Raw genomic sequence first — 27952 nt, 5'->3', positions numbered from 1 at the left:
TGTTGCCTAGTTCCAGTTGTCTTTCTTACTGTTGTTGAGTTTAAAACAGTGCTGGATATACAGCCTATGGCTAAACTTTGCGTCAAAACAAATTTTGTGAATGTTCAGTATGTAAAAGAAGGTGGAAAGATCAGGAATAAGTGTAGTAATGGCTAAATAACATTATGTGCCACATTTAAAGTACATAAAAAAATTGAAGAAAACAAGCCAGTTTTTTCTTCTCCCTGCTAGCATTGGGGCAAATACCATTTGAGATCTTTTTACTAATTCCTGGTTCCATCAGGTAAGCTGATTATAGTTAGGATGAGGATTCTCTTGTACCTTGTACCTTCTGGGCAACAGTTTGCTCTGAGATTGTAACATTCCATCCTGCAGAGAAGCTCCTTCAGCAGGAAGATAACTCAAAATAGCTTCAGGAAGCCCCTAAAATTACCAGATTCACTAGGCCCCTCCCTTCAGAGTAAACAGTAAGCTGCAAAGACAGACCACATGAGCTGCTTGGGAGAAGCACATACCATACTAGTTGTCTGAAAGAGGCTTAAATCACCCGAGGCTCCTGGAAAGGGCTTCTCCAGCCTGTAGAGGTCCCTGCAGGCTGTGAAGTGCGCTCCAGGTTCCCAGCTTTTTGTGAGTTGTCTGTCACCCGTGGTGGAGTGGCTTTGGTGATGCAGCTGTCTTTGAGTCATTTCTGCTCCTGTAAGTGATGCCTCATCCATACTCCTGTAATTAACCCCAATAAAACTCACCGGTTCATTAGATTGGTCTTCGGTGGTATCTGTGCTCTACTTTGTCATGGGTTCCCCATCTTTGGTGAATAGACATGTGTTGCATCTCCCAGGAAAACTTGTGTCACAGAAGAAAAGTTTTGTCACACAATAGCATGTATATTCTTGTGTGTTGTTGTCAGTCTTCATGGTAGAACAGAGGTCTAGTGTAGCTCTAGTGTTTAGACTGTGTTATGTGGTCACCTGCATCAGAGTTGGTGATGATTCTTTCTTGCTGTGCTCTTTGCTTCCTGTCTTCATGTTCATTTTACTTAGCCTGGACTTAACCGTTGTCCAGTCTGTTCTTAGTCACCATTTTTATCAACTTGCCTGCAATGGCTCACTTTTCTAATAACATCAAATCCAAGCTGAGCCTTCTAACTAAGCTCAGCTGCCAGTGGCTTCCTCAGAATTTCCCATTTCTCTTGAGAAGATTGTCTCACCGAGATTGAACTGGTTGTACTGAAATCATTGCTGCCTTCCTTTACACATCTCTTTTGTATACCCTGTCTTAGTTTTCTCTTAGGCACCTTACCACACCTTTCTGCTTGCCTGTAGTATTTTATGTTTACTTCTTACACATACAAAAACTCCCAGGCTAGCTGTTAAGAAAATTTTCTGCTCTTGTAGAAGACCAGTTTGGTTTCCAGCACCCACATGGAAGCTCACAACTATCCTTAATTCCAGATTAAAGGACACCAAGCAGCTATGTGTCCACTTCAGCAGAACCGTTTGTTGGTAAAGAAATAGACCTTTTGCAGTTTCAGAAGTCTTACTGAGTATAGCTAGCATTGGCCCGTCCGGGTTGCAGGTTCAGCCCTTTGAGACTAATCCCAACTTCAGACCCAGCTGCAACTCAGCAGAGCTTCTGATGGATTGGCTGCAAGTCAAGTTTCCATAACTCTCTCCCAGGTTGGATTTATTTTTGTTTGTTTGTTTGTTTTGTTTTTCAAGACAGGGTTTCTCTGTGTCCAGGACAACCACCCCATTATCTTGGAACTTACTTTGTAGATCAGGCTGGCCTTGAACTCGCAGAGATCTTTCCGTCTGCCTCCTGTGTTTTTGGATTAAAAGCGTGTGCCACCACTACCCTGCTTGATTTATTCTTAGGAAAACACTGTTTTCAACATTTGCTAATTTATTTTAAAGGGTTAAAAATTTTCTTTATTTACATTTTTGTTTTGTGGGTGTGTGCATGCCATGACAATCATGTGGGGGTCAGAGGACAACTTGCAGGCCTTCTCTCTTCCTGTGGTATCTGGGGCTTGAACTCAGGTTATCAGGCTTAGCAGCAAGAGCCTTACCTGCTGAGCCATTTCACTGGCTCTGTAAAAGATATGTTGAAGGTTACAAATAAACAGGTAGATGAGGTGGTGTGGTACATAGGACAGTGTGTGGAAAGGGGCAAAGCCCAGGGCTTCTGAATCAGTGGAGTTGAGGGGTACAGCACTTCCCCGCCCATGGGCAAGTTTTTGTTTACCCATAAACCTCCATGTATTAAGTTGTCCAGATGCTCTCTGAACCCTGTTCTTTGGGTTTTTTGTTTTATTTTTCTTTCTGTACTTGTTATTGCCCCCCTTTTTTTTGAGACAGGATTTCTCTGTGTAGAATTGGAGCCTGTTCTGGAACTCGCTCTGTAGATCTGACTGGCCTTGAACTCACTGAGATCCACCTGCCTCTGCCTCCCAAGTGCTGGATTTAAAGGTGTGTGCCATCACCACCTGGCGACTGTTGCTGCTGCTTTTGAAATAGTATTTTACTCCATAGCCCAGCCTGGTTGGGAGCTTAATATGTAGCCTACCTAGGCTGGCCTTCAGCCCTCAGTTACCCTCCTATTGTAGCTTCTTGAATGCTGAGATTACAGGTGTGTACCACTATGATAGACACTCATTTGTGTTTCTTTGAGACAGAGTCCTACTCAGTAGCCTAGGTTACTGGTCCTTCTAGTTCTTCCATTTTAGCTTCCATAGTGCTGGGCTTCTGGGCATGACCTGCCATACCTGGATTTCACTCTACCTGTGTTTCCCAGGGTGGTCTTGACCTTATGGACTTAGATGATCCTATCATTTTGGCCTCCCAAGCAGTTGGAACTATAAGTGTGTGCTTCTATATCTGGTTCCTTTGAGGCTTCATTGGAGACATGGTGACTGTTAGTAGATTAGATGAGGAAGCCCAGAACGGCCTGTCTGATTATACTCTTTAGAAATGCTTTCTCCAGAATATGGATGGCATATCATAATCTCAACACTTGAGGGTAGAGGCAGGAGGATCAGAAGTTCAGGGTCATCATCAGCCACATAATTAAGACCAGTCTGTCTTACATGAGACTCTGTTTCAAATAAACAAACCAAAAGAGAAATAGGAATCTTATCATCTGTTGTCAGGCAGGATGGGCCATAGAATTAAGATTAGTGTTTCTTATACTTCCCTGGGGGTTGGGAATGAGATGGATAGAGACACACATGGTAACAGGTACTCTGTTTTATGAACTAACTTGTACTTTCACTGATCAGACTTCTAAATTTATTTTATAACTTAAAAAAATTACAGTATATCACCAAAAGCAATCTACAGATTCAACGCAATGCCCATCAAAATTCCAACAAAATTCTTCAAAGACCTCGAAAGAACGGTACTAAACTTTATTTGGAAAAGCAAAAAACCCAGGATAGCTCAAACAATCCTGTGCAATAAAAGAACTTCTGGAGGCATCACAATCCCTGACTTCAAACTCTTCTACAGAGCTACAGTACTGAAAACAGTACTGAAAACAGCCTGGTATTGGCATAAGAACAGACAGGAGGACCAATGGAACTGAATAGAAGACCCGGATATCAATCCACACATCTTCGAACATCTGATCTTTGATAAAGAAGCAAAAAATATCAAATGGAAAAAACAAAGCATATTTAACAAGTGGTGCTGGCATAACTGGATATCAACATGTAGAAAAATGAAAATAGACCCATATTTATCACCATGCATAAAACTCAAGTCCAAATGGATCAAAGACCTTAACATAAAGCCAGCCACTGAACCTTATAGAAGAGAAAGTGGGAAGAACACTTGGGAACGCATTGGCACAGGGAACCACTTCCTAAATAGAACTCCAGCAGCACAGACACTGAGAGAAACAATTAATAAATGGGACCTCCTGAAACTGAAAACCTTCTGTAAAGCAAAGGACATGGTCAACAAGACAAAATGACAGCCTACAGAATGGGAAAAGATCTTCACTAACCCCACATCAGACAGAGGTCTGATCTCCAAAATATACAAAGAACTCAAGACATTGGACACCAAAAGATCACATAATCCAGACCTAAACAGAGAACTCTTAACAGAGGAACCTAAAATGGCTGAAAGACACTTAAGGAAATGTTCAACATCCTTAGTCATCAGAGAAATGCAAATCAAAACAGCTCTGAGATTCCATCTTACACCTCAAAATATGGCCAAGATCAAAAACACTGATGACAACTTATGCTGGAGAGGTTGTGGAGAAAAGGGAACATTTCTGCATTGCTGGTGGGAGTGCAAGCTGGTACAACCTCTTTGGATGTCAGTGTGGTGATTTCTCAGAAAGTTAGGAAACAAGCTTCCTCAAGACCCAGTAATACTACTTTTGGGTATATATCCAAAGGATGCTCAATCATGCCACAAGCACATGTGCTCAACTATGTTCATAGCAGCTTGTTTGTCATAGCCAGAACAACCTAAATGTCCCTCGATCAAAGAATGGATAAGAAAAATGTGGTACATTTACACAATGGAGTACTACACAGCAGAAAAAATAATGATAGCTTGAATTTTGCAGGAAAATGGATGGAGCTAGAAAACATTGAGTGAGGTAACCCAGACATAGAAAGACAATTATCATATGTACTCAACTCATAGGTGGTTTTTAAACATAAAGCAAAGAAAGCCAGCCTACAAACAACAATCCCAGAGAACTTAGACAACAATACTTACACTAAGAGAGTCTTACATAGATATAATCTACATGGGAAGTAGAAAAGTATAAAAAGACAAGATCTCCTGAGTAAATTGGGAGCATGGGGACCTTGGGGGAGGATTGAAATGGTGAGGAGCAGAGAAAAATGTAGAGCTCAATAAATATCAATAAAATAAAAAAATTGCAAAATCTGTAATAAAAAGTTAACTTAAATCACACTATATCAAGTTCAGTAAATCATAAATAACAGAAACATTTTGCTTTGTGTTGTAGTTTCAAATTTTACATTTTTTAATATATACACATTTTCCAGCAGGCAACTGAACAGGAAATATTTTTAAAATGCAAGGGATATATTGTTTTTAGTTCTTGGTTGAATACATTTAACAACTAGATATTTGTGTTATTTACTTAAAATGGTATATAGATTTGGACCTGTGGGCATGGCCCACCATTCTTGGATTTCACTGAACCTGACTGTGCTCCAGAACAGTGATGTCAGGAGCTACAAGATTTTGGAGTATTTCAGATACTGATTTTTAGGTTAGGAATGCCTGACTAGTAAAATCTATGCAAGTGTCCCCAAATCTGAAAAAAACTCAAATTTAGACCACCTCTGAACCATGGGCATTTAGGATAAGGGATTGGCAATCTGCAATTGCTAATGCCTTCATAGCACTTGCTTCATGCCAGGCATCTAGTCATTTTATAGACTCTAACTCCTACAAACTCCTCAAGTCGCATCTGCTAGGACTGTTGTGTTACCTACCTTTTTCCCGTTGTGCTACAGTGGTGTGGAAGGCAGGTCGCTAGTTCAAGCTCACAGGTCAGACCTGGGTCAAGCCTGTGTATCCTGGTTGCTGCTCTATTTATTAATCAGTCTTCTGTGTGTACTGCCAGTTTTTATCCAGGTCTTCTCTCCAGATGTCACTGTAATAGCGTCTCTGAAGTACAGTGTATTTATATTGTCCATTTTGGAGTTTTCCCAGGTTAGGGTCTGTGTGGAGAATGCATCTGAATCTACCACTCGGAGAAATCAATGGTTCCTTTTAAAGTGTTGCCAATCATGTTGTTTGCCAGGGATTGAGGCACAGCAGTGTGTCTGGCAGTAAAGGCAGGAGGCTTCTAGAATGGGACAGTTCCTGAGTGTGAATGTTGGTCTGATGTGTGCCGAGTCAGTCCTGGCTGACTCCTGTTTTTGTCCTTCTTTGCTTACATCATTATTCACATGGTGTGAGGTTTCAGGATTTTGTGAAAACAGCATAAGTACTTGGACTTGCTGTGCACAGCAAGAAAATCAGAGGGTGTTGTGTTATGTGTTTTCACACTGTTTGGGATCCTTTGTGAGGAACAGATCCGGTCTTCCCAGACCATTGTAAAGAGGCCTTTTCGGTCATAGGTGCTGTCTGTGGCCTCCTGCTTCTTGCAGCATTAGCCTTTGCTGGGTAGGTGTTGTTACCCCAAGCTGAGCTTCTTAGCTTTTTATAATTTTGCAGCATAGTTTTAAAATGTTACCCACTAACCGGGCGGTGGTGGTGCATGTCTTTAATCCCAGCACTGGGAAGATAGAGGCAGGCAAATCTCTGAGTTTGAGGACAGGTGGTCTAGTGAGTTCCACAGTAGTCAGCTACATAGTAAGACCCTGTCTCAACAAAAGAAAAAAAAAGGGGGGGGGGACCTATTTCTGCCATTCTCATATTTGCATGCAGAATTTAGAATTCTGCATATATTCTATTGGCCAGAATTGTATTTGTCATCATTTGCCTGAATTGTCGAGGTATGATGTTCCAGAAGCCGTTGGGACCTTTGGAAAAAACTGTGGGAGTAGGCTTTAGCCATAATTGGTCTGGACACAGCCAGCTTGAGAATTTGTCAAAAGGCAAGTAGCTCCCTTGTCTCTTGATGCAGGTTGGCTTAGTCAGAACATACTTGTGAGCCTTGTTCCACCTAATGAGTGTCATTTGTGTATCCTAGACTTCATGGGTTTTGCAAAGTTTCTGTGTTTATTTTGTGGTATAAGCACTACACTTGCAGGTTCTAACAATTAGTTGTTGCTGTTTGACGTAGTAACAAGAAAATCACAATGAGAGGCAAGGACATTAAGAAGTGAAGACTTTTGTTTGTTTCCTGAGATGGGTCTCAGTGTGGCTTAGGCTGGCTTTCTCCTGTAGCTTGCGGGGAGGGTGTTCTGGCTGTAGTACATTTACAGTGAAAAACTCAGAACTCTAAATTATCTTCAGTTTGATTCCTTGCAGTTTATTTCTTTTGTTAAAGTTGTGTATCTTGAGAGCAAATGTGGAGTTTTTATTTGGAAGTGCTATTTCCTGAGGTTTCCTTCTCATCCCCTGGTGTCAGACTGACTTACATTAGTCACAATGTTAAGTGAATTGCCTTTAAAAAAAATGTAGCCTGTGTTGACCCTAAAGTTTATATATAGCCATCTTCTGTTCCGAGTGCTGGGATTGCAGGTGTGGGCCACCATACCTGGTTCATGTTAGGCAGGCACTCTACCAACTGAGTCACATCTCCAGTAATATGTACAATATATTCAGTGACCTTTCCTACTAGCCCTTTGCTGCTTCTTTGACAACACAACAACATAATAAGTCTAGAAATGCCACCATTTAATATAAAAATTTTCAAGTAAATCTGTGTTATTTATTTATCTTTGGGATAGGATCTCACTATGTATAGCTTTGACTAGATCAGAACTCTGTATTTAGACCAGGCTGGCATTGAACTCACAGAGATTGTCTGCCTCTCCTTTCTAAGCACTGTATTAAAAATTTTTAAATTGTATTTATATTTTATGTATGAGTGCCTGCATGTATACCTGCATGCCAAAGAGGGCATCAGATCCCATTATAGATGGTTGTGAGCCAACATGTGGTTGCTGGGAATTGAACTCATGACCTCTGGAAGAGCAAGCAGCTAATGCTCTTAACCATCAAGCCATCTCTCCAGCCCAGCCCCCAGCACCACCATTCCTGGTTTCTGTATTATTTTTTTGAAATTCTGTGTTAACTTACTCTACAGTTCATTGGTCCATCTGTATTGGGTACTTGAAAAGAACATTAGGTGGTCAGACTTGTGTTGTTCAGTGAAGTGCTCCTTGCAGCTCGTTCAGACATGGCTTTTAAAAAAGACACAAACTAACTGATCTTGCACATTCTTCTCCAGGGTCTAGCCTGATGAGTGTAGTCTCACCCTGAAGCAAGGAAGCTTCTTTACAACTGAGGGAGCCCTACAGCCAATCAAAATTCAGAGTTGTGGAACCCAGTCCCAGTAGACAGATTTACAACACAACTTCTGTACCCAAGGCTCAGGGGTCATTGTGGAAGAGGGCTCGGAAAGATAGGCAGAGGAACAGGGAGTTTGCTGTGAGATTTCTGTTTTCTAGGAATGTCAGAAGCTGCACCCATAAAGTCACATCGGAGTGGCTACCTGAACATGAGCTGAGCAAGGAGGACACCAATAGACATGCTAACATGGTACAGGAAAAGGTTGTGTAGGCCTTAGCTTTACACCAAGAGCTTCAGGCAACTGGGAGAGAAATAATGTTCCCCAGGGAAGAGTACATCAATTGGTTATCCAATATCAAATGGTCAGCCCTGAAAAATGTACTTACAGGTAACATTATACAGACTAAGCAGGTTGTAATTATGTATTTAGAAAAGTATGTGTGTATGAACATGTGCATATACACATATATGCATGTAACAACAATTAATGAAAAAAGATCATGAATTTGAAAAAGAGCAAGAAAGGACATATGGAAAGATTTGGAAAGAGGAAAGGGAAGGAGGAAACAATGTAATCACAAAATTTTTTAAGAAGTAAAACAAGTCCAGGTTCTCTCTCTCTCCTTTTCTTTCTTTCTTTTTTTTAAATAGGTATGGCAGACAGGGTATGGTGGCACATACCAACAAATACCAGTACGCAGGAGTCTGAGATATTAGGATTTCCGTGTCTGGCCTGTATGGCAAGCCAGACACTGTCTCAAAAAACAAAGAGAAGGCCAAATGTGATGGCAAATACCTTTAATTCCAGCATTTGCAAGGCAGAAGCAGGAGGATCCCTATGAGTTGAAGGCCAGCCAGCCAGCCAGGGCTGCAAAGAGAGAGCTTCACCTAGAGAGGGCCTGTCTTAAAAAAACAAACAAAAACTGGGGCTTGAGAGATGGCTCAGTGGTTGGGAGCACTGACTGCTCTTCCAGAGGACCTGATTTCAATTCCCAGTACCCACATGGCTACTCACAACTGTCGGTGAACTCTAGTTCCAGGGGATTGAAACTGTTATACAGACATACATATCCGTAAAACACCAATGCACATAAAATAAAAATAAATCATTAAAAATTAAACAACAAAAAACTAAAAGAGGAAGAAAACACATTAAGTTTGCGTAGTGTGGTTAAATGGCTAGACGTATGTTTCTGTGAGGTGGCCCAGTATGTAAAAAAAGCACTTGCCACCAAGCCTGGTAGTCTTGCATTGTGGAAGGAGAAAACTAATTCCCCCATTTTTTCCTCTGACCTCCACAGGTACACACTCTCCTGTAGAGAAATTAATGAATGTAATAAAAATTTTAAAAAGTATTATGTGAACACTGAAACCTCAGTCTGGTCACCACACATCCATGGGCCTCTGTTTCTTATAGAATAAGGAAGCAGAGAGGGCCTGAAGGGCTGCTAAATAATTGGGGATTTGAGGATTGCTTGTGTTAGTCTGCAACTTGAATTGGAACATGTACAATACATCATATATGTGCCTTGCCAAATATAATAAGAAAAACACTAGCATGACACTTTAAGCAGCATATAGGAACTATGTTGCCTAGTGATTGCTGTTTGTTTCCTTGAGACAGGATTTCATTGTGTAGACCAGGCTGGCCTAGAACTCACAGAGCTCCCGTGCCTCTGCCTCCCCAGTGTGAGATTTTTTTGTTGTTGGGTTTTTTTTTTTTGTTGTTGTTGTTTTGAGACAGGGTTTCTCTGTAGCTTTGTAGTCTGTCCTGGAACTAGCTCTTGTAGACCATGCTGGCCTTGAACTCACAGAGATCCGCCTGCCTCTGCCTCCCGTGTGCTGGGATTAAAGGTATACGCCACCACCGCCTGGCTCCCAGTGCTGAGATTTAAAGCATGTGCCACCATGCCCAGCCTACTCCCTGGTGTGTGGTTACCTTTAATTTACTAGTATTAGCTTAACACTTTTAGAAAGGCATAGGATTTTCCTTTCCTTGAAAAGTCCTCTTTCAATGAGAACTTTATTGTAAATTGTTGTTGGTTTGTGATTTGTTGTTTGAGTCAGGGTTTCTCTGTCTAGTCCTGGATGGCCTGGACTTGACTCTGTAGACTAGGTTGGCCTCAAACTTGCTGCAGTACTCGTGCCTTTGTATCCTGGGTGTTGGAATTGTACCAGGGGTTCTAGGTGCATGCTAGCATGCCCAGCTTTTTCAGGGAGAGCCTTAATAATCCCTCACTCCCACCTCCAGCATGCAGTGTTATAGTAAGGATGATCCTTTTGCTTTCCAAGTGCTAGAATTTTAATCTTTTTTTTTTTTTTTTTAGACATAAAGCTTTATTAAAGGGGAGAGGGAGAGGGAGATGGGGAGAGAGAGAGAGACAGAGAGAGAGAGAGAGAGAGAGAGAGAGAGAGAGAGAGAGAGAGAGAGAGAGAGAGAGAGAGAGAAACAGAGAAGGGGGAAGAGAGGCAGAAGCGAAGCTGCCTCTCCGAGAGGAAGATGGAAAAGAGCTAGAATTTTAATCTTATTAACAATTCCTGTTTACATTGGGGTCAAAATGCTAGGCAAACATTCTGTTGACTGAGACCTATCTCTAGCCTGTTTGATGGGTTTGAAACAGAATCTTACACTTTAGTCCATACTGACCTGAAGCTCAATGTGTTGTATAGTCCAGGGTGACCTTGAATTTGTGGCAGTCTCCCTTCAGTCTCCAAAATACTGGAATTACAGGTGTGACCCACCACATCTTACAAAATAACTGTTTTCTTAAGAGTTTAAAACAGGTATCTTTTTGCAAAAATAAAAGCACTTTTCTTTCCTTCCATTTGAGATATTGGCAGTCTTTTTTGGACTAGCACTACATATCTCTTTGCATATTTAACAGAAGGGCTTATTAAACATAGGTCATTTGAATATGACAGTATTTTAATGTGATGAGATCTGGTGTTAGAATGTGTGCAAATTGAGTTTGCCTAATGTTTATTTATAGTTTTTCTTTAATGAAGAAATTGGTATTTCATTAGCCTAAGTGAGACACCAGGACAGTCATTTGTAGTGAGTAACTCTTGTGTACACAAAATGCCACAGAATGAGGAGGTGATAGAGGTGCTGTTTAGCAGCTTATTACAGTACTTGGGCATGGTGGCACTTGCTAGTGGTATTCCCAGCATCTGGGAGGCTGAGGCAGAACAGTCTTGAGTTACAAGTTGGCTTGGGCTACACAGAGACTTGTTAAAACAGAAAAATAAGGAGTGGGGGTGGACAGAAGAACTTAGAAGAAGAAAAACTATTCTGAGAAATAAAGGAGTAGATTTTTACATTAAGTGTTTTCAGTGACAGGGTGCCTTGGGAAAATGACATATGATAGCAGCAGAAGTTTGTCATTTTAGCAGATAGTTGCTAGCAGTGCAGGGCCTGGAAGATGCTGGTTTGTCATCCTGGCCCTCAACTTCTTCCCCTGCTGTCACCCCATCCTCCCTAAGAAACCTGTTTTTGATGAACAGCAAGCCATTCTGGATGTCGTTGCTGGGAACTGATGTGCCTTTTGTGACTGTGGCCCTCTTCCCTTTGAGGCTGACGAGAGGTGACGTGCTCACATCTGACGGCTCATTAATGGCCGTAGCACTGCTCTTCGGCTCATTGTTTTCCTTCGGCCTAGTTGCCTGCCACACCTCTCATAGCCTTGTTGCTGCTGCACATGCGAAACAGCCCTGGCATGTGCATGGTGGGCATTCACCCAGGTCAGCTCATCAGAGCATGCTGGCAGGCACCTTGCCAAGAGCTTGTTTTGGGTAAATTGAGTGGATCTGGAATGCCAGGCAGTGTGGGCTGTGTGCTTGTATGTACAAGGACAAAAAAAGGGCTAAAACTAAGAAGGGAAGCCACTGCTACTGCCATGGTCTGCTAAGTCATATTGGAAGGAAAACAGCAGGACATGGTTTCTCCTTCTTAAAAAATGTAGGGCAATAAGAATTATCCTGCCCCCCCCCCCAAGCCTGTAAGATGAGTAGTGGGTCTTCATGTGTGTTCAGAAGAGGAAATTATTTTCCTCCAGTGCCCCCCCCCCTTTTTTTTTGGTTTTTCGAGGCAGGGTTTCTCTGTAACTTTGAAGCCTGTCTTGGAACTTGTTCTGTAGATCAGACTGGCCTTGAATTTACAGAGATCTGCCTGCCTGCCTCCCAAGTTTTGGGATTAAATGCGTGTACCACCACCACCCAGTTCCTCTAGTGCCTTTTAAGTGCCAGGTGTTTGTGCTGGGAACTGTACCATTATCACCCCACTTTAATGGGGTCATTGCATTAGAAGGGAGGTCTAGAGTCTGGGCTAAACTGAGCAGGGTGGACTACCTGATCTCACAAGACACAGCCACACAGAGATAGATGTTTACAACTGAATGCCAATTCCAGGCCTACAGCCTCTTACTTTGGTAATGTAGAAGCACAGGTCCATGGAACCTGTCGCATCTCTCCATCTCTCTCACATGGTTCCACTACACCTAACGCTGTTTCCATGTTTATGGGACAGGAGCTTCAGTAGTAGCTGTTGCATAGGCTTAGGATGCTGGGTAAGGAACTGATGTGCAAATATGCTCTGCATACTCCAAAGGCCTACCATTATTTGCTTTGGAGGTTTTGTTTGTTTGTTTTTGTTTTCTGTTTTTACAGAGGGGCACCCAAGAAGGCAATTAGTTGTTAGCATTTTAATCAGCAAAATGATTATGTTTATGTCTGTGTAAGTCTGTTTTGTGTCTCTTGGGTCCTTTACCTTTATTCTTTTCTATTACAGGCATATAATATATTTTACCTATGTCGGGCCCCCTACTAGAAGATGGTCAGTAATGTTGACAAGATCCTGGCCCTTGAAACATTGATGTGGGATGTCTCTCTGTATGCTGTGAATATGTTTTATTACCTACCATTGGCTAATAAAAAAGCTGATTTGGCCAATAGCCAGCCAGGCAGAATAGAGCCAGATGGGAAATCCAGCAGAGATACAGGAAGAAAAGGGGTGGAGTCAGAGAGATGGCAGCAGCCACCAGAGAAGCAAGATGTGAGCTAACAAGCCACAAGCCTCGTGATAAAATATAGAATAATAGAAATGGGTTAATTTAAGTTCTAGGAGCTAGTTAATAATAAGTCTGAGCTAATAGGCCAAACAGTTTGTAATCAATATTAAGCCTCAGAGTGGTTATTCAGAAAAGGCTGGCAGGAGAGAGAAAAACGTCTGGTTACATACTTAAATGTACAGTTGTTTGGCATTATTTTTCTTGCTGAGATAACTGAGTCCAAGCATACTGATTTATTAGTTTACTGATATATAACACACTCATGGTTGCCCTTTGTGTGTGTCTATCATTTAAGTGCTCGACTCTTTACATACGGGTTTTTCTTTGTTTTTTAAAACAGGTTCTACTTGTGGCCCTTACTAGTCTGGAACTCACTTTATAGATCAAGCTGGCTTTGAACTCGCAGAGAATGTCCACCTCCTTTCTGCCTCCTGAGTTCTTTACATAGTATTTTGCTAATTGTGCAGGTCTTTGGATGTGACTCTTGAACTGTAGGGACTGTGAAAGGGTGAATTGTGTGGCTGCTTTACAAGATTAAACTAGTTTTGTTTGTCTAAAGGACAGGTTGGACTGCTGACATCCGCACATGTTGTACAGCTATTATTATTTATATGTTACCTTCTTGCATGTATATTATAAATGGATGTAATGAACATATTTGAGAATGTCTGGATGATATTTTTATCACTACGCAGTTATCCCACTCAACTCTGAATACTTGTGTCTTCTGTGGCTTAGAAATCTTTAGTGTTTCTTCAATTCCAGAAGATGTGGTCTAGAAGGCCAGCCCCAGGCAGTAGACTGTATGCTGAATCCTGGCAAGCACTAGAAGCTTCAAGTCTAACTAAATTAAAATTGCGGAACAATCTTTATAATGTGCATAATGTGCTTTATTTTTGAACCGAAGTTTTAAGGTAACACCCCCCATACTCCCCCCCGCCCCAAGTAGGTATTGTTTGTGACCTTGAAAAGAAAATTTTTATTCTTATTGTCTGAGAGGTGATCATGAAGAATGATGGTGGAGGGCCAGTGAGATATCTTAGTAGATAACAGTGTCAGCCTGGCAATCTGAATGTGATCCTCTGGGAACTAACTACATAAAGGCCGAGGGAGAGAACCGACTCCACAAAGTTGTCTTCTGACCTCCACACTTGTGCTGTGGCATTAGTTGTCTCTCCAGCCCCATCTCATACAAATATACACACATTATACTAAAAATGCAAGTTGAATGATAATGAAAACACCAGTTCTTCTGATTTTCAAAATGGTGTAAAGGCGACCTTTGGAGCATTTGACTGCTGCTGCCCTTAGCGATCTCCTGAGGTCGTTAGTGATTTGGCAACCTTCTAACCATTTCCTTGACTTAAAAAAAAAGTTGGGCTTTCAGTGTATGGAGTATTATTAAATCATGTACCACTAATAATGTGGCCCACAGTGAGGGACCCTCTGAAGGTCAAGGAGAAGACAACCAAGGTCAGTGATGGGAGGAAGCTGCCTTGTGCAAACTGCCCAGAGCAAGTTTTCTAGGTAAAAACTAGAATAGAGGGCCAGGCTGGCAGGCCTTAGGGGTAAGGAGGAGTAGGGGCGGTGCTAAAGCCCTCTGGGAGCTGGATGGCTGATCTGTCCTGTCCTGTCTTGCAGAAAGAGCCCTGGAGGTTTTATATGAGAGTGATTCCGCAAGATGGATCTGGCAGATTGTGTGTGATAATTGGACAGGACAGAAGTGGGTGGAAAGATACTGGTACAGAGCCAGGGAGGCCAAACTGGGCCAGAATAGAGCAGGCAGGCCTTAGGTGGGCCATGAAACTGCCATTTGGGCAGGGACTGCTAGAAAAGAGCACTTCAGGAGGGAGGAGTGGGATTAGGTGTGAGAAAAGGGATTGTACACAAAGAATACACAGAGCACTCTCGTTTGAGCATTTTAATTGTTAAACTTGCTAGTAAAAGGACATTTTTCTTGCAAAAGACTGGCTTGCCCTTGGGTGATTCTCAAATGTGGATGGGGAAGGAGATTAAATTCACCTTTATCACTTACACTGCTCCCCCACCTAACATGTTTAGGATCTGTCACTTTACACATTTTTCAAAAGAAGTCAGATGTTTTTCATACCATATCAAATGCCCTGGACACCCTAGAGGATCAAGTAGCAAGTTCCCACAAAGAGAGCCTCAGCTCAGGACCACGTGATGTGGTATGGCTATGCTCACTACACGTAGGCTCAAATTGTGGAACCAGGCTGCCTCTCACAGGTTTCAGCCAATGCTCAACACTTGAGTTGGCTCAGCAGCATTCTGCAGGGAGCCAGGAGGATGGGGAAAGCAGTGTGTGCTAGGAGGAACAGTCCTCACCACATTTCAGCAAGATTCATCTGAAAAGGGGCTGGAGAGATGGCTTAGAGGTTAAGAGCACTGACTGTTCTTCAAGAGGTTCTGAGTTCAATTCCCAACAGCCACATGTTAGCTCATGATCATCTGTGATGAGATCTGATGCCCTCATCTGGTATGCAGGCAAAGTGCAGACAGATTCATCTTAGAAAAGAATTCCAAGGCGTCCATGGTCCAAGGAAGAAAGGAGATGTTTAAGAAGTCTTACTGGCTAGAACTTTGGCAGTTGACTCTGATTCCCTAGTGGGATTATTTTTTATATAATTTAAAAAAAGATTTCTTTATGTGCAAGAGTGTTTTACTTAGCCAGGCATGGTGGTGTATCCCAAAAAAGTGTTTTATTTGCATGTTTATGTGCACCATGTGTGTGCCTGGTGCCTGATGAAGCCAGAAGAGGGTGTTGGATTCCCCTAAACTGAAGTTAGCTGTGAGCTGCCATACAGGTGCTGGAACTTGAATCCAGTTCCTCTGGGAGAATAGCCTGTGCTCTTTACCACTGAGCCATTTCTCCAGCTCTCTTGGTTTTTTTAAGAACTGGGATCGGGTCTCGCTACTGAACCCTGATTGGTCTTGATTGATTGCCACAGCCTCCTAAGTGCTGATAAGACAGAGTTGTGGTCTTGATTTTGCATCTGTTCCTTTTTGAAACGGCGTGTCACACTATAGCTCAGATGGGCCTGGAGTTTGTGAATCTCCTGCCTCAGCCTAGATTGAGGGATGTTGGTTTGGATGTTTCTGTTGTGTAAGGCAGGCCAGGCCTTATATGGCATAAGTTAGTCTCTAGCTTTGAATCTTGTTATTTTGTGACAGGATCTCATTTTATCAGGCTGGCCTCCAGCTCACTTTATAACCGAGGATAACCTTGAATTTCTAGTCAGCTTGCTCTGCTCCCCCAGTGCTAGAGTCTCTGCTCTGCATGCATCATAGTGCCTGGCAAGGATGTAATTTTCAAGCATTACTTAAAGGTTTGTACTAAGTTGAGCTGATGAGTATGATGAGACACTGACACATTATTTTAGATCAGTAACTCATACAGAACTCATGCACTCCTAACCTTGAGAACAATCAAGAGTAACTATAGTTCCTTCAACAAACCTCAGGTGTTTGTGATACCATGGATATGGATGCTCTGTTGAGTCTAGTAATCAATATAGGATTCTTAGGACTGGTAAGAGATTTTAAGAAGTTGCTTCTGAGCAGGGGGTTAGCGTACACCTATATTGCCAGTGCACAGGAGGCAGAGACAGGCAGATCTCTGTGAGTTTGAGGCCAGTCTGGTCTACAGAGTGAGTTCCAGGACAGTCAGGGCTACACAGAGAAACTCTGACTCAAAAAAGAAAGAAAGAAATGGGATCTGTTTCAAATTCATGTTTAAAAAGAGTTCAGATGATTGGTCATAATTAGGATGCAAAGCATGCAGAAGCCACCAGGAAGCTGAGAACAAAGCTGAATTTGTAGAGCAGGGCAGTATATGTACCTTTACTACAGAGGTTCTGCTCTTTAAGGGAGTCGTTCCTGTTGTAGGAGACTGATTGTTCGTTCCTGGTTGCCCAGACTCGAAATAATCTCACAGAAATCTGTATTAATTGCAATACTGTTTGGTTGATAGCTTAAGCATATTTTTGGCTAACTCTTATATCTAAAATTAACCCATTTCTATTATTTTATATTTTACCATGAGGTTTGTGGCCTACTGGCAAGATTTCAGCTGGCAGCTTACATCTTTCCCCTCTGGTGGTACATGGCTTCTCCCTGAATCGGCCTCCTTTCCCCCAGCATTCAGTTTAGTTTTCTCTGCCTAGCTCTGTTCTGCCCTCTATAGGCTCTAAGCAGTTTCTTTATTCATTAACCAATGAAAGCAACACATACAGAAGGACTTCCCACATCATTTTCCCTTTTCTGTTTAAATACAAAGGAAGGCTTTAATGTAATAAAATTACATATAACAAAACAGGTATCAAGCAAGAATTACAGTTACAGTATCTATATCTACTTTATCTTTTATTATAACTAAGGAAACTATAACTATCTATTTTTCAACTCGATCAAAAACTCCAGAAGGATATAATATTGCCAAGTTATCAGGAAGTGCATTGTAAGCAACTTCCAAAACTCTAGAATTGAAAGAGACACCTCACTGCCTGGACAGTCACCCAAAGTTCTTCTGCAATGTTTTGGGTACTCATCTTCAGCCTATTGGTCCACAGTATCTGGCAGACTTTTCCATGAAGCAGGAAATTTCTTCTTTCTTTTTTTCTTTCTTTCTTTCCTTCTTTCTTTCTTTCTTTCTTTCTTTCTTTCTTTCTTTCTTTCTTTTTTTCTTTCTTTCTTTTTTTTTTTTTTTTTTTTTTTTTTTTTTGTTTTTCGAGACAAGGTTTCTCTGTAGCTTTGGAGCCTGTCCTGGAACTGGTTCTTGTAGCCCACCCAGGCTGGCCTTGAATTCACAGAGATCTGCCTGCCTCTGCTTCCCAGGTACTGGGATTAAAGGCATATGTGCCACCACCATCCAGCTGAAGCAGGAAATTTCAAACACACCTATATTGGCAGTTTGTCAGTCACTTTCTTCTGTGTCCTGTAGAATGGCAGGCTTTTTCATGAAGCAGGAACCCTGAAGGACTGTCTCACCTTCTTTAGGCAGCTTCAGCAGTCATTTTTCTGTGGGTCCTGCATGTCCAGCTCACACAGCATAACATCAAGCAGTCCAGGCAAGAGCAGTTTCTTGCGCAAATGGTTAACAAACTCCATAAGGAGTCTCTTCAATGTCCATCATCCTCTTGAAGTAGATTGGTGCTGCTAGAGCAGATGTGTCTCATTGTCATGAAAAGCCCTAAGTTATTAAAACATTTTAAATGCCATATTCTGAAGGTCTCTGAAAGATTTGAAGAATACCTATTTAACTGAAGTTATCTCTGTATATCTAGAAAACCTAACTAGCATGACTACAAGCTTGACTATTATAGATGACTCTCTATTAACCTATATTTCTTAATTATATATTGTATTTCTAAATGAGCTGCACAAACAATACCTTAATCAAGATCAGAAATACATATAAACAGTATAACAAATTGACCTTAAATTTGTATCAATAAACCAAGATCCATACCAATGCAAATCTTTATAGCATACCCCCCTTTAAATGTAAACAAATATTTATAAACAATATTTAGGAATCTGGGCATAGTTCTCTTCAAACTGCTTCCTGCTTTTTGTTGGGCGAAGTATTTTTGGGGTGTTCATGGCGACCTTTCAGGGGTTCTTGGTCCATCAAACCACAGCAGTATGAAAGGAATCCATAGGTTCTCATCTTCTGTGGAAACAAAAGAAGAACCTCTTTTCCAGAGTAACATATCCTTAGACCCAAATTCTGGAATTAAGATACCTTTAAAATATATAGTTGCTTTAGCTTAGCAGCCCATACAATGAAATGTCTCTTTGTACTTAGCTCATTCATAGTCAAAAATTCAAAGAAAACACAATAATATACATAATCCAGACTCTCTGTGTATTTTTCATCTTTATGTGGTTTATTTTTATTTTTTAATCTATAACTGTACTCTCTCTTTAAAAACTTTATTTTTTAAAAGCAATTTTAAAAGCCACATACAGAAGGATTTCCCATACCTTGTTCCTGTAGTTTTGTTTTAACTATTAACAAAAATAATTCTGAGGGCTAGAGTTCAGTTCATGGATAAGAGCATTTGTTGCCTTTCCAGAGGACCCAGGTTTGATTCCATGGGGTTCACAATGACCTGTATCTCCAGTCCTAGGAGAGCTGACACCTCTTATGGGTTTCACAGGCACAGATGTGCATACAGGCAAAACACCCATATACATAAAATAAATAAATTTAAAGAACTAAAAATTCTTAAGCCATGCAAGTGATTAAACATTTAGACCTTGTGTTTATGCGTTTGGGAACTCAGGTGACCTGAGGAGCACAGAGCGGTAGCCAGGAGAACAAGTGGGTCTTAGAAGTGACTGGCAGGATTCCTGAAGATGGCCAAGGAGACTACCCTAACTAGGGGCATGGTACATGAAAGCTGCAAAGAGAGGCCCTGTCAACTGAGGCTTGGCGTGGTGTGGAGAATAACTGAAGGTAGAGAACACGGGACCTGAACCCCTGCATCCCTTCCTAGTTACCGCATCAGAGATGAAATGGGATAATGGGCGTCAAGTTCCTGGTGTGGGCCTAGTCTGTAATAACGGACGGACGGGGGGGGGGGGGGGAATGTGGCAGCGGGGGAGAACTTCATGCTTTGATAGATGGAAATAAGGGAGGGAGCGAAGCTTTGGACCTTAGGTACGGACAAGATGGTTGTGGTTACTATCTGAGAGCCTCTGCCTGTGGGGAGGCAGGGCTTGTTCTCTGAGGCTCAATGACAGAAAAAAGCTACCGGTCAAGAGGGAAGGCAGCTTTAAGTCTAAGCTTGCCAAGTTATAAGGTCTAGACTTTCTCCGTCCTGCCAGAAGGCCTCGAGCTCAGAAGCCATCTGCCAGGGAGTCGGGACCCCTTGATGAGAGTCGGAGGCTGGCTCAGGTAAGTGACTGCTGCTGTTAAAAGGGGTGTGAGCTCCAAGTAGTGCCACGCACAAAGTAAGGAGTAAACAGGACAGAAATATATTGAGCTAGGCAGTGGTTGTTGAGAGAAGACAGGGAGACAGCTGTGCTGTGTGAACTGACAGACTTTGGTGAGCTTCTCTTTTGCCTGGGCTAGACTCCAGAGACCTCAAGTACCAATAGTAGAATCCATGAATACTTTCAGAGAAGTAATTTTTGTGTGTGGGATGGGGAGCAAGTCCTCTGGGTCCCTTCAGGCTTCACAGTAATTCTGTTTGGTGTAGGCAACATGTTGCCTGGTGTGCCATTAGGGAGCAAGGGGCTCGGAGAATAGCCTGAGGTATAGAGGAAGTGTCCTAGGGACCAGTTGTGCTTTTGTGTGTCCCAAGAGTGATGGCGGACCAGCTTTAAAACACAACCACTGTAACTCCAGGTCCAGGGCATCTAATACCCTCTTCTGTCCTCCTCAGACATGCCTATGGTACACTGACACACGAGGCAAACACTCAACACTTGAAATATTTTTTTCTTTCTTTTTTTGGTTTTTCGAGACAGGGCTTCTCTCTGACTTTGGAACCTGTCCTGGAACTAGCCCTTGTAGACCAGGCTGGCCTCGAACTCACAGAGATCCCCCTGCCTCTGCCTCCCACGTGCGCCACCACTGCCTGGCTATGAAATATTTTTTAAAGTAATAATTTAGTGATTTGCACTTCTAAATGGAGTTTTATTCTTCAGCTGCCAGTTGTATCTTATTTCAGCCATTTTTCTTTCTGGTAACTTCATTGTTCTGGGATGGCTTACTCTCGTTTCCACAGCCTGGGATCTTCTTGCCCAGCCTTTAGGGCCAAGCAGGAGCCTTCCGTCAAGTCTGTCTTGGGTCCCTTTAGGTGCTTTCTGGTTCTGATCTCCGGCTCTACCCAGCTGTTGTGAGCCCATCTCTTCTCACAGCAGGTGCCTCCGCATCCATTCTCCCTGCAGCAAGGTCAACACCCTTTGTTTTGAATTAGTGTCACCTACATTTACTCCAGTGCTGTTTCATGGGCACACTCCCTTGTTTCACCCTCCAGACAATCCCACAGTAGGTAGAACCGAAAGTCTCATTTGTGGTTTTGGTTTTTTGGTTTGTTTGTTTATCTCATTGTGTAGCCCTGATTGGCTTGGAGCTTTCTTTAGACCAGGCTGGCCCTGAACTCAGAGATCTTGTTTGCCTTTGCCTCTCACATGCCTATATTAAAGGCAAGACCTCTTGTGTGCTCTGATAGAGGCAAAGCTGGAAGGCTGGTCTGCCTCCTTTGTGCTCATGGCCCTCCCGGGTACTGTGAAATCCTCTGTTTCCAGCGTGCTCAAAGTCACTCACAATTTTGAAGTCCTCTTTTCTAGTCAGTATTTGTTCTTTGGGAATGAAACAGAATAATAAGTTATATCGTGTCCCAGGCCCTTTTGGATGAAGGGAGGGAACCTGTGGGTTTTGGATGGTGCCTGAGGTGAAGAGAAGAATGTTATAAAGAATAGACAGACAGAACGACATGCATAGGAGGGAATGATACTGTCTCCACCTGTGGTTTTACCTTTTCCTTTTTATCTACTTTAAATGTGTCTGTCTGTGGAGGAGTGTATGTGCAGTCACTGGGCTTGGCAATAAGCACCTGCACCGAGGGGGTATGGCTGCCTTTGTTCAACAAACAATTTAGCATATTGCACTTAATGTGGGACGTTTCTTCAAGAAAATAAGCATCTTGGGAAAAAGGGAAACACATGGATCAGAGTTCAATCCCGGAGACCCGCATGGTGGAAGCAGAACTCTAACTTCTACAACTTGTTCCTTGACCTCCACACACTCCACATGGCACCCGTGTGTACATACACTCGATGAATGTTAAAAACATTTTTTTTTTTTTAGCCAGGTGGTGATGACACATACCTTTATTCCCAGCACTGGGGAGGCAGAGGCAGGCGGATTTCAGTGAGTTCAAGGTTAGCCTGGTCTACAGAGTGAGTTTCAGGACAGACAGTAGTACACAGAGAAACCCTCTCTTGGAAAAAAAACAAAAAAATAAAACAACAACAACAACATAAAACAAAAAACAAAACAAAACAAGCTGAGCAGTGGTAGCACACGCCTTTAATCCCAGCCCTCGAGAGGCAGAGAGGCAGGTGGATCCCTGTGAGTTCGAGGCCAGCCTAGTCTACATAGTGAGTTACAGGACTAGCTCCATAGCTACTGAAAAACCCTGTCTCGAAAAACCAAAACCAAACCAAAACAAACAACATTTTTAATGGCACAGAGTGGGGATGGGGGAAGGGGGAGTAGGGGACACATTGAAAAGTCACTATTTGCTTTTGACCTTAGAGTGTTGAATGTATATTCTCCCCCATCTGCTTATGGTCAACAGAGCTAGTTACAAGTCCAGCTCTGACATTAACCAAGCAGGGCGGTGACTGCTGTCGATGTAGCATGTTGCAGGGCTGCTGTAAGCAGTAGAGGTGATGGCAGCAGCAGAAGCCGCCCCTGGTGGTGGTTCTCAGATCATGGGCATCCATCCAGTCACCTGGGAGGCTTGTAAAACTACAGCTTCTAGGCTGCTCCCATCATTTCTAATGCACAGAGAGTTTGCATTCTGAGTTTCCAGTTAATGCTGCTGCCTGCCATCTGCAGTCCACCCTTTGAGTACCATTAACTCTAGGTAACTGAGCAGTGGGCTCTCAGGCACTCTAGACACACCTGAACTGTATGTGCATAGACTTACTCTGCTAGACTTCTTGCAGTGCATTTGGAAATAATGGAATTTAGGATCAAAGGGGTTTTCCTTCTGAAGTTTGGGAGTCCTTGTTACATGCATTTGAAGGAGGAAAAATTGTGGAAACAACAGTTCCAAATGAATATTTTATAGATAATCTAACATATCTAGTTGGCTACATATGTGAAATTGCTTTTATAAAACATGAGGTGAATTTAAGTCACAACTGAAGCAGTATTTTAAATAACTTTGCTTTTAAAATTGAAGTTTATAATGGAGTATGAAATAGTTTAACTTAGCTTTCTCACCTCAATATGCTGTTTACTGTATGTATTTTTCTCTTTCCTCCAGGCTGCTGACTTGAGTAAACCAATAGATAAAAGGATATACAAAGGAACACAGCCTACCTGTCATGACTTCAACCACCTAACAGCCACAGCAGAAAGTGTCTCTCTCCTAGTGGGCTTTTCCGCAGGCCAAGTCCAGCTCATAGACCCCATCAAAAAAGAAACTAGCAAGCTGTTTAATGAGGAAGTAAGTAGCACCCCGCCTGAGCTGTTGAACCCCTGTAAGAGCTCTGCTCTTACTCAAGGGTAGTGGGCCTTACTTTACATGTTGAGCCAAGCCATTTTTCATCTGCTCTGCTGTCTTTACCTCGTATTACTCCAGTTTAAGTGTTGTGGATTAGTGTTCTGAACTTGTTTTTCCTCGAGGTAATTGTTTGTGCATTTGTGCAGAGAATGATCAGCTATCTACAGATACCTTAAACCCTTCTGCATGGGGGTGGGGAGATGCCTCAGTGGGTAAAGTGTGACTTGGGATTTCCAGCACCCACATAAAAAGCCAGGCATGGCCAATGTGTCTTTAATCCTAGTCTTGGGAAGAGGAGACCGAAAGATCCCAGGGATTCACCAGTCAGTTAGTCTAGATGACAGTCAGTGAGCTCTAAGAGACCCTGTTTGAAGAAAAAAAGAGAACAGTAGAGAACACTTCAGGATGTTGACCTCTGATCTTCACAGGTGTGTGCCTCGTGCATACATATGCATAAGCACACATTGCTTCAATAATAGAGGCAGGCATATTGATAACTTGAGGTGGGATTTTTGTTTTGTTTTGTTTTGAGGCAGGGGTCTTATTGTGTAGTCTTGGCTGTCCTGGAACTCACTTTGTAGATCAGGCTGACCTGGAACTCACAGAGATCCTTCTGTTTCTGCAGAACTGCAGGGATTAAAGGTGTGTACTTTATATCCAGTTTTTTATATATATTTTTATATAATATATGTTTATATATATGTATGTATATATGTATATATATATCAATACACATAGCAGGCAGAAGTTGTCAAATAGATTGTACTTATTCAAGCCATCATAGTAGATTTTAAGCTCCAAGTATTACCCCATATTTGATAGTCTTTCTCTCCTGTTTTAGTGTGACTTTCCTAGAACGTGGCAGAGGTGAAGTAGACTTGATGAGGTAGACACTCTGGATTCTCATCTACACCTTGTTACTCAGCCTTTTATGAATTGTTATATGAAGGTGGCTTCATGTCAGAAGGACGAGTGGTTTTAGTATCGTGTGCCTGCAGGAGCATGCTCTCGTGCCTAATGTAAGAAGTGGTTTTGGGAAGAGAGAAGAATAGCCCAAACTCACACAAAACAGCCGCAGTTGTGATTCTTTGTAGTCCTTATGGCATTTGTTGTCTGCGTGTTCAGTATCATCCTGGGTCCTTTGGGTTTACTAGGAATAAACTTGTCCGCTACATTGACAGTGGAAGAGAAAAGCTATTTGACTCCATTTCCTTTAAAAATCTTAATTAGAAAAGTATCTATTTACCCAGACGTTTTACTAATGCCATCAGAGGAAGTGATTTGTAAGTACCTGGGTGATTTTGTCTGTCTGTCTGTCTATCTTTCTATATTGATGAGGACTGGGAAAGATGACCCAAAGTTACTCTTCTGCATTGTTAACAGAAACTGCAGTTGGAATCATTATGGGGTTTTGCTTGTGTTTGGGTAGAAGAGCGTGTGATGGACTGGGAATGGATTGAACCCCGTGCCAAGCTGTTGGTAAACAAGACCCAAAGGCAGTTCTGACAGAGGATGGCACAGAATGCCACTTAGAGAACAAGAAAGGTTTGTGTGTTGTGTTGGGGGAGGGTGGGGGAGTTAGAGTCCACATGACTTTGATGGCCAGACCCCTTCTGTCCTGGTGATGGAGCCACAGGATAGAAAGCAGATCCTCCCTCTTCATGATGTAAGCACAAGTTCTTGCCTACTCTTTGATTGCAGCTGAAGTGGCTGTTCGGAATGTGAGGACTGTGCAAGCTGTAATGCCAGGTTGGCATTTGGAGCTCGAGATTGAAACCAAGTGCCCTTCACAAGTCTTTGGCGGTGTGAATCCATTTCTCCCAAGCACAAAGGCTGCACTTCTCAGAGTGCCAGAGATGTTGTAAAAAGATGTCCTTGTGCTACACTCAGCATTGGTGTGAGATTTAGAGGTTCCTGTTACTTGCACATAGGAGGGTGGATGGTTGATTTTCACTTTATGGATGAAGAAATCTGCAAAGAAATGCTAAGTCCACATCAGAAAGTTCATAAAGTTATCATGATATTGCTGGAACCAGAAACTAATTCCAGAACCTTCCTGGTTGTTGGCTTGTAAGCACCACCGGATGTGGTTGCCAGTTTGACCTTCTCTTCTTAGCAACTCAGAAGGATGGACAGGTAGAGTCCAGGCATGGACTCATCAATGAAGTACTGATGGGATACATGTTACTTGTGTTTTTGGTTGTTTTGAGACAGAATCTCATGTAAATCAAACTGGCCTAGAGCTCGCTATATAGACAGGCTAATGAACTCATAAAGATCCATCTGCCCTCCTTTCCAAGTGCTGGGATCAAGGGTGTGTACCAGTATACCAAACATGTGTATTCTTTAATATGTCAAATAAAAAAGTTTATAGATCCATTTATTTATGTATTTATTTATTTTATATATATGGGTGTTTTGGCTACATACATGTCTGCATACCACATTCATAGTACCAAGGAGGCAAGAGGGTATCAGACCCCTGGAACTGAAGTTACAAACCATTATTAGCCACCATGTAATTGCTGGGCGTTTAACCGATCCTTTGCAAGCTCTTAGGCACTGAGGCATATATCTGACTCCCTTCCACCCCCCACTGGTATTTTAAATTTTTCTTAAAAGTCAGATTTATCAGGAAACATGGGGTGGCTCACTGAGAGACTGAGGTAGGAGGATCACTAGTTTAAAGGCAGTCTGGACTTCACAGAGATCCTGTATCAATAGAAAAAGAAGAATTGGAGAAATTTAGTGAAAGGGTCTGAGAAGAACTTGCAGAGTATAGCACTGGTCTGGATCTTGAGAGCACTTGTAAGGGTAGGATGAAGGCAAGTATGCTCTTCAGAAGAAAAGGAATTAGGCATGGTGTTGCATGCCGGGAATCCCAGCACTGGGGAAGCCAGCCTGGGCTGCAGAACAAGACCCTGTTTAAAAACAAACAAACAAACCAGAACAAAAAAGTTGGAAAGAAAACAATTTGATATTTTCTGGAACATCAAGTGAAAACATAACCAAGTCACTGGGTGGAGCTGGTGGTAGTAGCAGAAGTCATCACCAAAAAGAGGAGTTAAAACCAAATTATTCATGTCATGTGGAGAAACTTGGACTTAACATGGAGACTGTAGGGGAACTTCAGGCTTTTAATCAGGGATCAAATATGTTTTTTAGCACTCTTGTCAATTTTAGAAGATAGATTGGACTGAAGGAAGAGGACCACGGAGGTAGCACGACCAGTGAGAAGGCACTAGTGAGTGTTAGGTGAGGGCTGGGGGCTTGAACTAGACTTGGTAGTTTTTTACTTGTTCAGCATACTATGAGCACCTGTGGGGCTGTGTGTGCGTGCAGCAGATAAACCTGTCCTATGTCACCCTTTAGAGGAGAGGGGTATAAACAGCACCCACATATACTAGCGGCCACAGATGGCGACCCACTGTGGTGTGGGAGGAGAGTGCGGACTGCTTTAAACTGGCAGGTGAGAAGCTCTCTTAGAGGAAGTGGTGTGCTTCGAGCTGAACCTCCTAGGAGGAGGCCACCAAAGGAAGGACTAGCCAGGAGGCAAAGACAGATCATTCTCTGAGTTCAAGGTCTAGAGATCTAGTTCCAGGGCAGCCAAGGCTACAGGGGGGCAGGGCTCAGTAATGGAGGGAAAGATAGAGGCTGCATCTTGTATTTGGTTCATTTCAAAGATCTGCACATGCTTGCAGGTGTGCATCTGAAGGGCAGGTTGCTTGTTAAGTAGGGATACATATGGGCAGGGTGTCTCAGAAAGTGCAGGTACCGCTGCCAAGCTTGGATGACTGACGACTTCCACACATACACACACTGGATGGATGGATGGATGGATGGATGGATGGGATAGAAATTTTAAGGAGGGATAAAAATTTGAGTTGCCAGTTTGTAATCACAACTCTGAGATCCCAGGCAAGGGCCTATGGGGAGAGTGCTAAGAACAAAAGAATGCCAAGACTGTGGCCCTCTCATCCCATTCTGCAAAACATCAAATGGCCAGTTAATGGCCCAAAACCAACACAATTCACTAGCACCAAGAACACAAACTTCGAACAGACTAGGGTTCAGAAGAGCACTCCATTTGCTTGCTGTGTGTCTGTACCTTACCTCTCTTCAGCTGGCACATGGCAAGAACAGTGCCTGCATAGCTGCTTGTGGAGAGGGAACAGGGCTAAGTAGGGAAGAAAGCGCATAAGTGCTGGTCCAGTGTTGAGCAGCCTTCAGAGCAGGGAGATGTCAAGGCTTCTTACGAGTGGGTGGGATTGGAAGGAAAGGCTTTCTTGGGAGGCTAGACAGTTTTGAAGGATAAACCTTCCTTTTTTATTTTTAAATTTATTTTTCTAATTTTGCAGGGCAGAAATTCATTTTGCCTGTGAAAGCCATGTGGTCTCTTTGTATCTTCCTCACTAGTTCCCTGTGCTCACCCTCCTGCTCCATCCATTCATGTACACACACTTGCATGCCCCATTTCTAAAGTCTGCTGCTGGTTCATGAAACTCAGATGTATGAAGAAAATGGAATTGTAAGTTCTTGATATGTGATGTAGATAAAGAGAGATGAAAGTTTTATATCTGGAAGCAAGTAGATTTTTAAAGGTGATTTTTTTTTTTTTTTTTGGCCTGCAAATTGAAACTGAGAAATTTAA

At 42.4% G+C, this 27952-nt stretch overlaps 1 protein-coding gene across 10 annotated transcripts in view; it reads left to right on the top strand.

Moving 5' to 3' along the window:
• The window catches only part of Wdr20 (WD repeat domain 20), a 65899-nt gene that overhangs the window by 19701 nt on the left and 18246 nt on the right, over nucleotides 1-27952 (top strand). For 4 of the 10 annotated variants that reach the window (XM_038335984.1, XM_038335976.1, XM_038335975.1 and 1 more), the window contains exon 2: nucleotides 23062-23244. The exons of 3 other annotated variants lie outside the window; for them this stretch is intronic. In XM_038335984.1, the coding sequence (XP_038191912.1) occupies nucleotides 23062-23244 (183 nt within the window). Of the gene's footprint in view, nucleotides 1-23061; nucleotides 23245-24684; nucleotides 24847-25002; nucleotides 27768-27952 lie in introns of those variants that run through there. 3 more of the 10 variants (XM_038335982.1, XM_038335983.1, XM_038335980.1) reach the window with 3 other exon arrangements.

The sequence above is a fragment of the Arvicola amphibius genome, chromosome 7 (assembly GCF_903992535.2).
Source record: "Arvicola amphibius chromosome 7, mArvAmp1.2, whole genome shotgun sequence".
Lineage (NCBI taxonomy): Eukaryota > Metazoa > Chordata > Mammalia > Rodentia > Cricetidae > Arvicola > Arvicola amphibius.
This window is presented reverse-complemented; position numbering and strand designations above follow the sequence as displayed.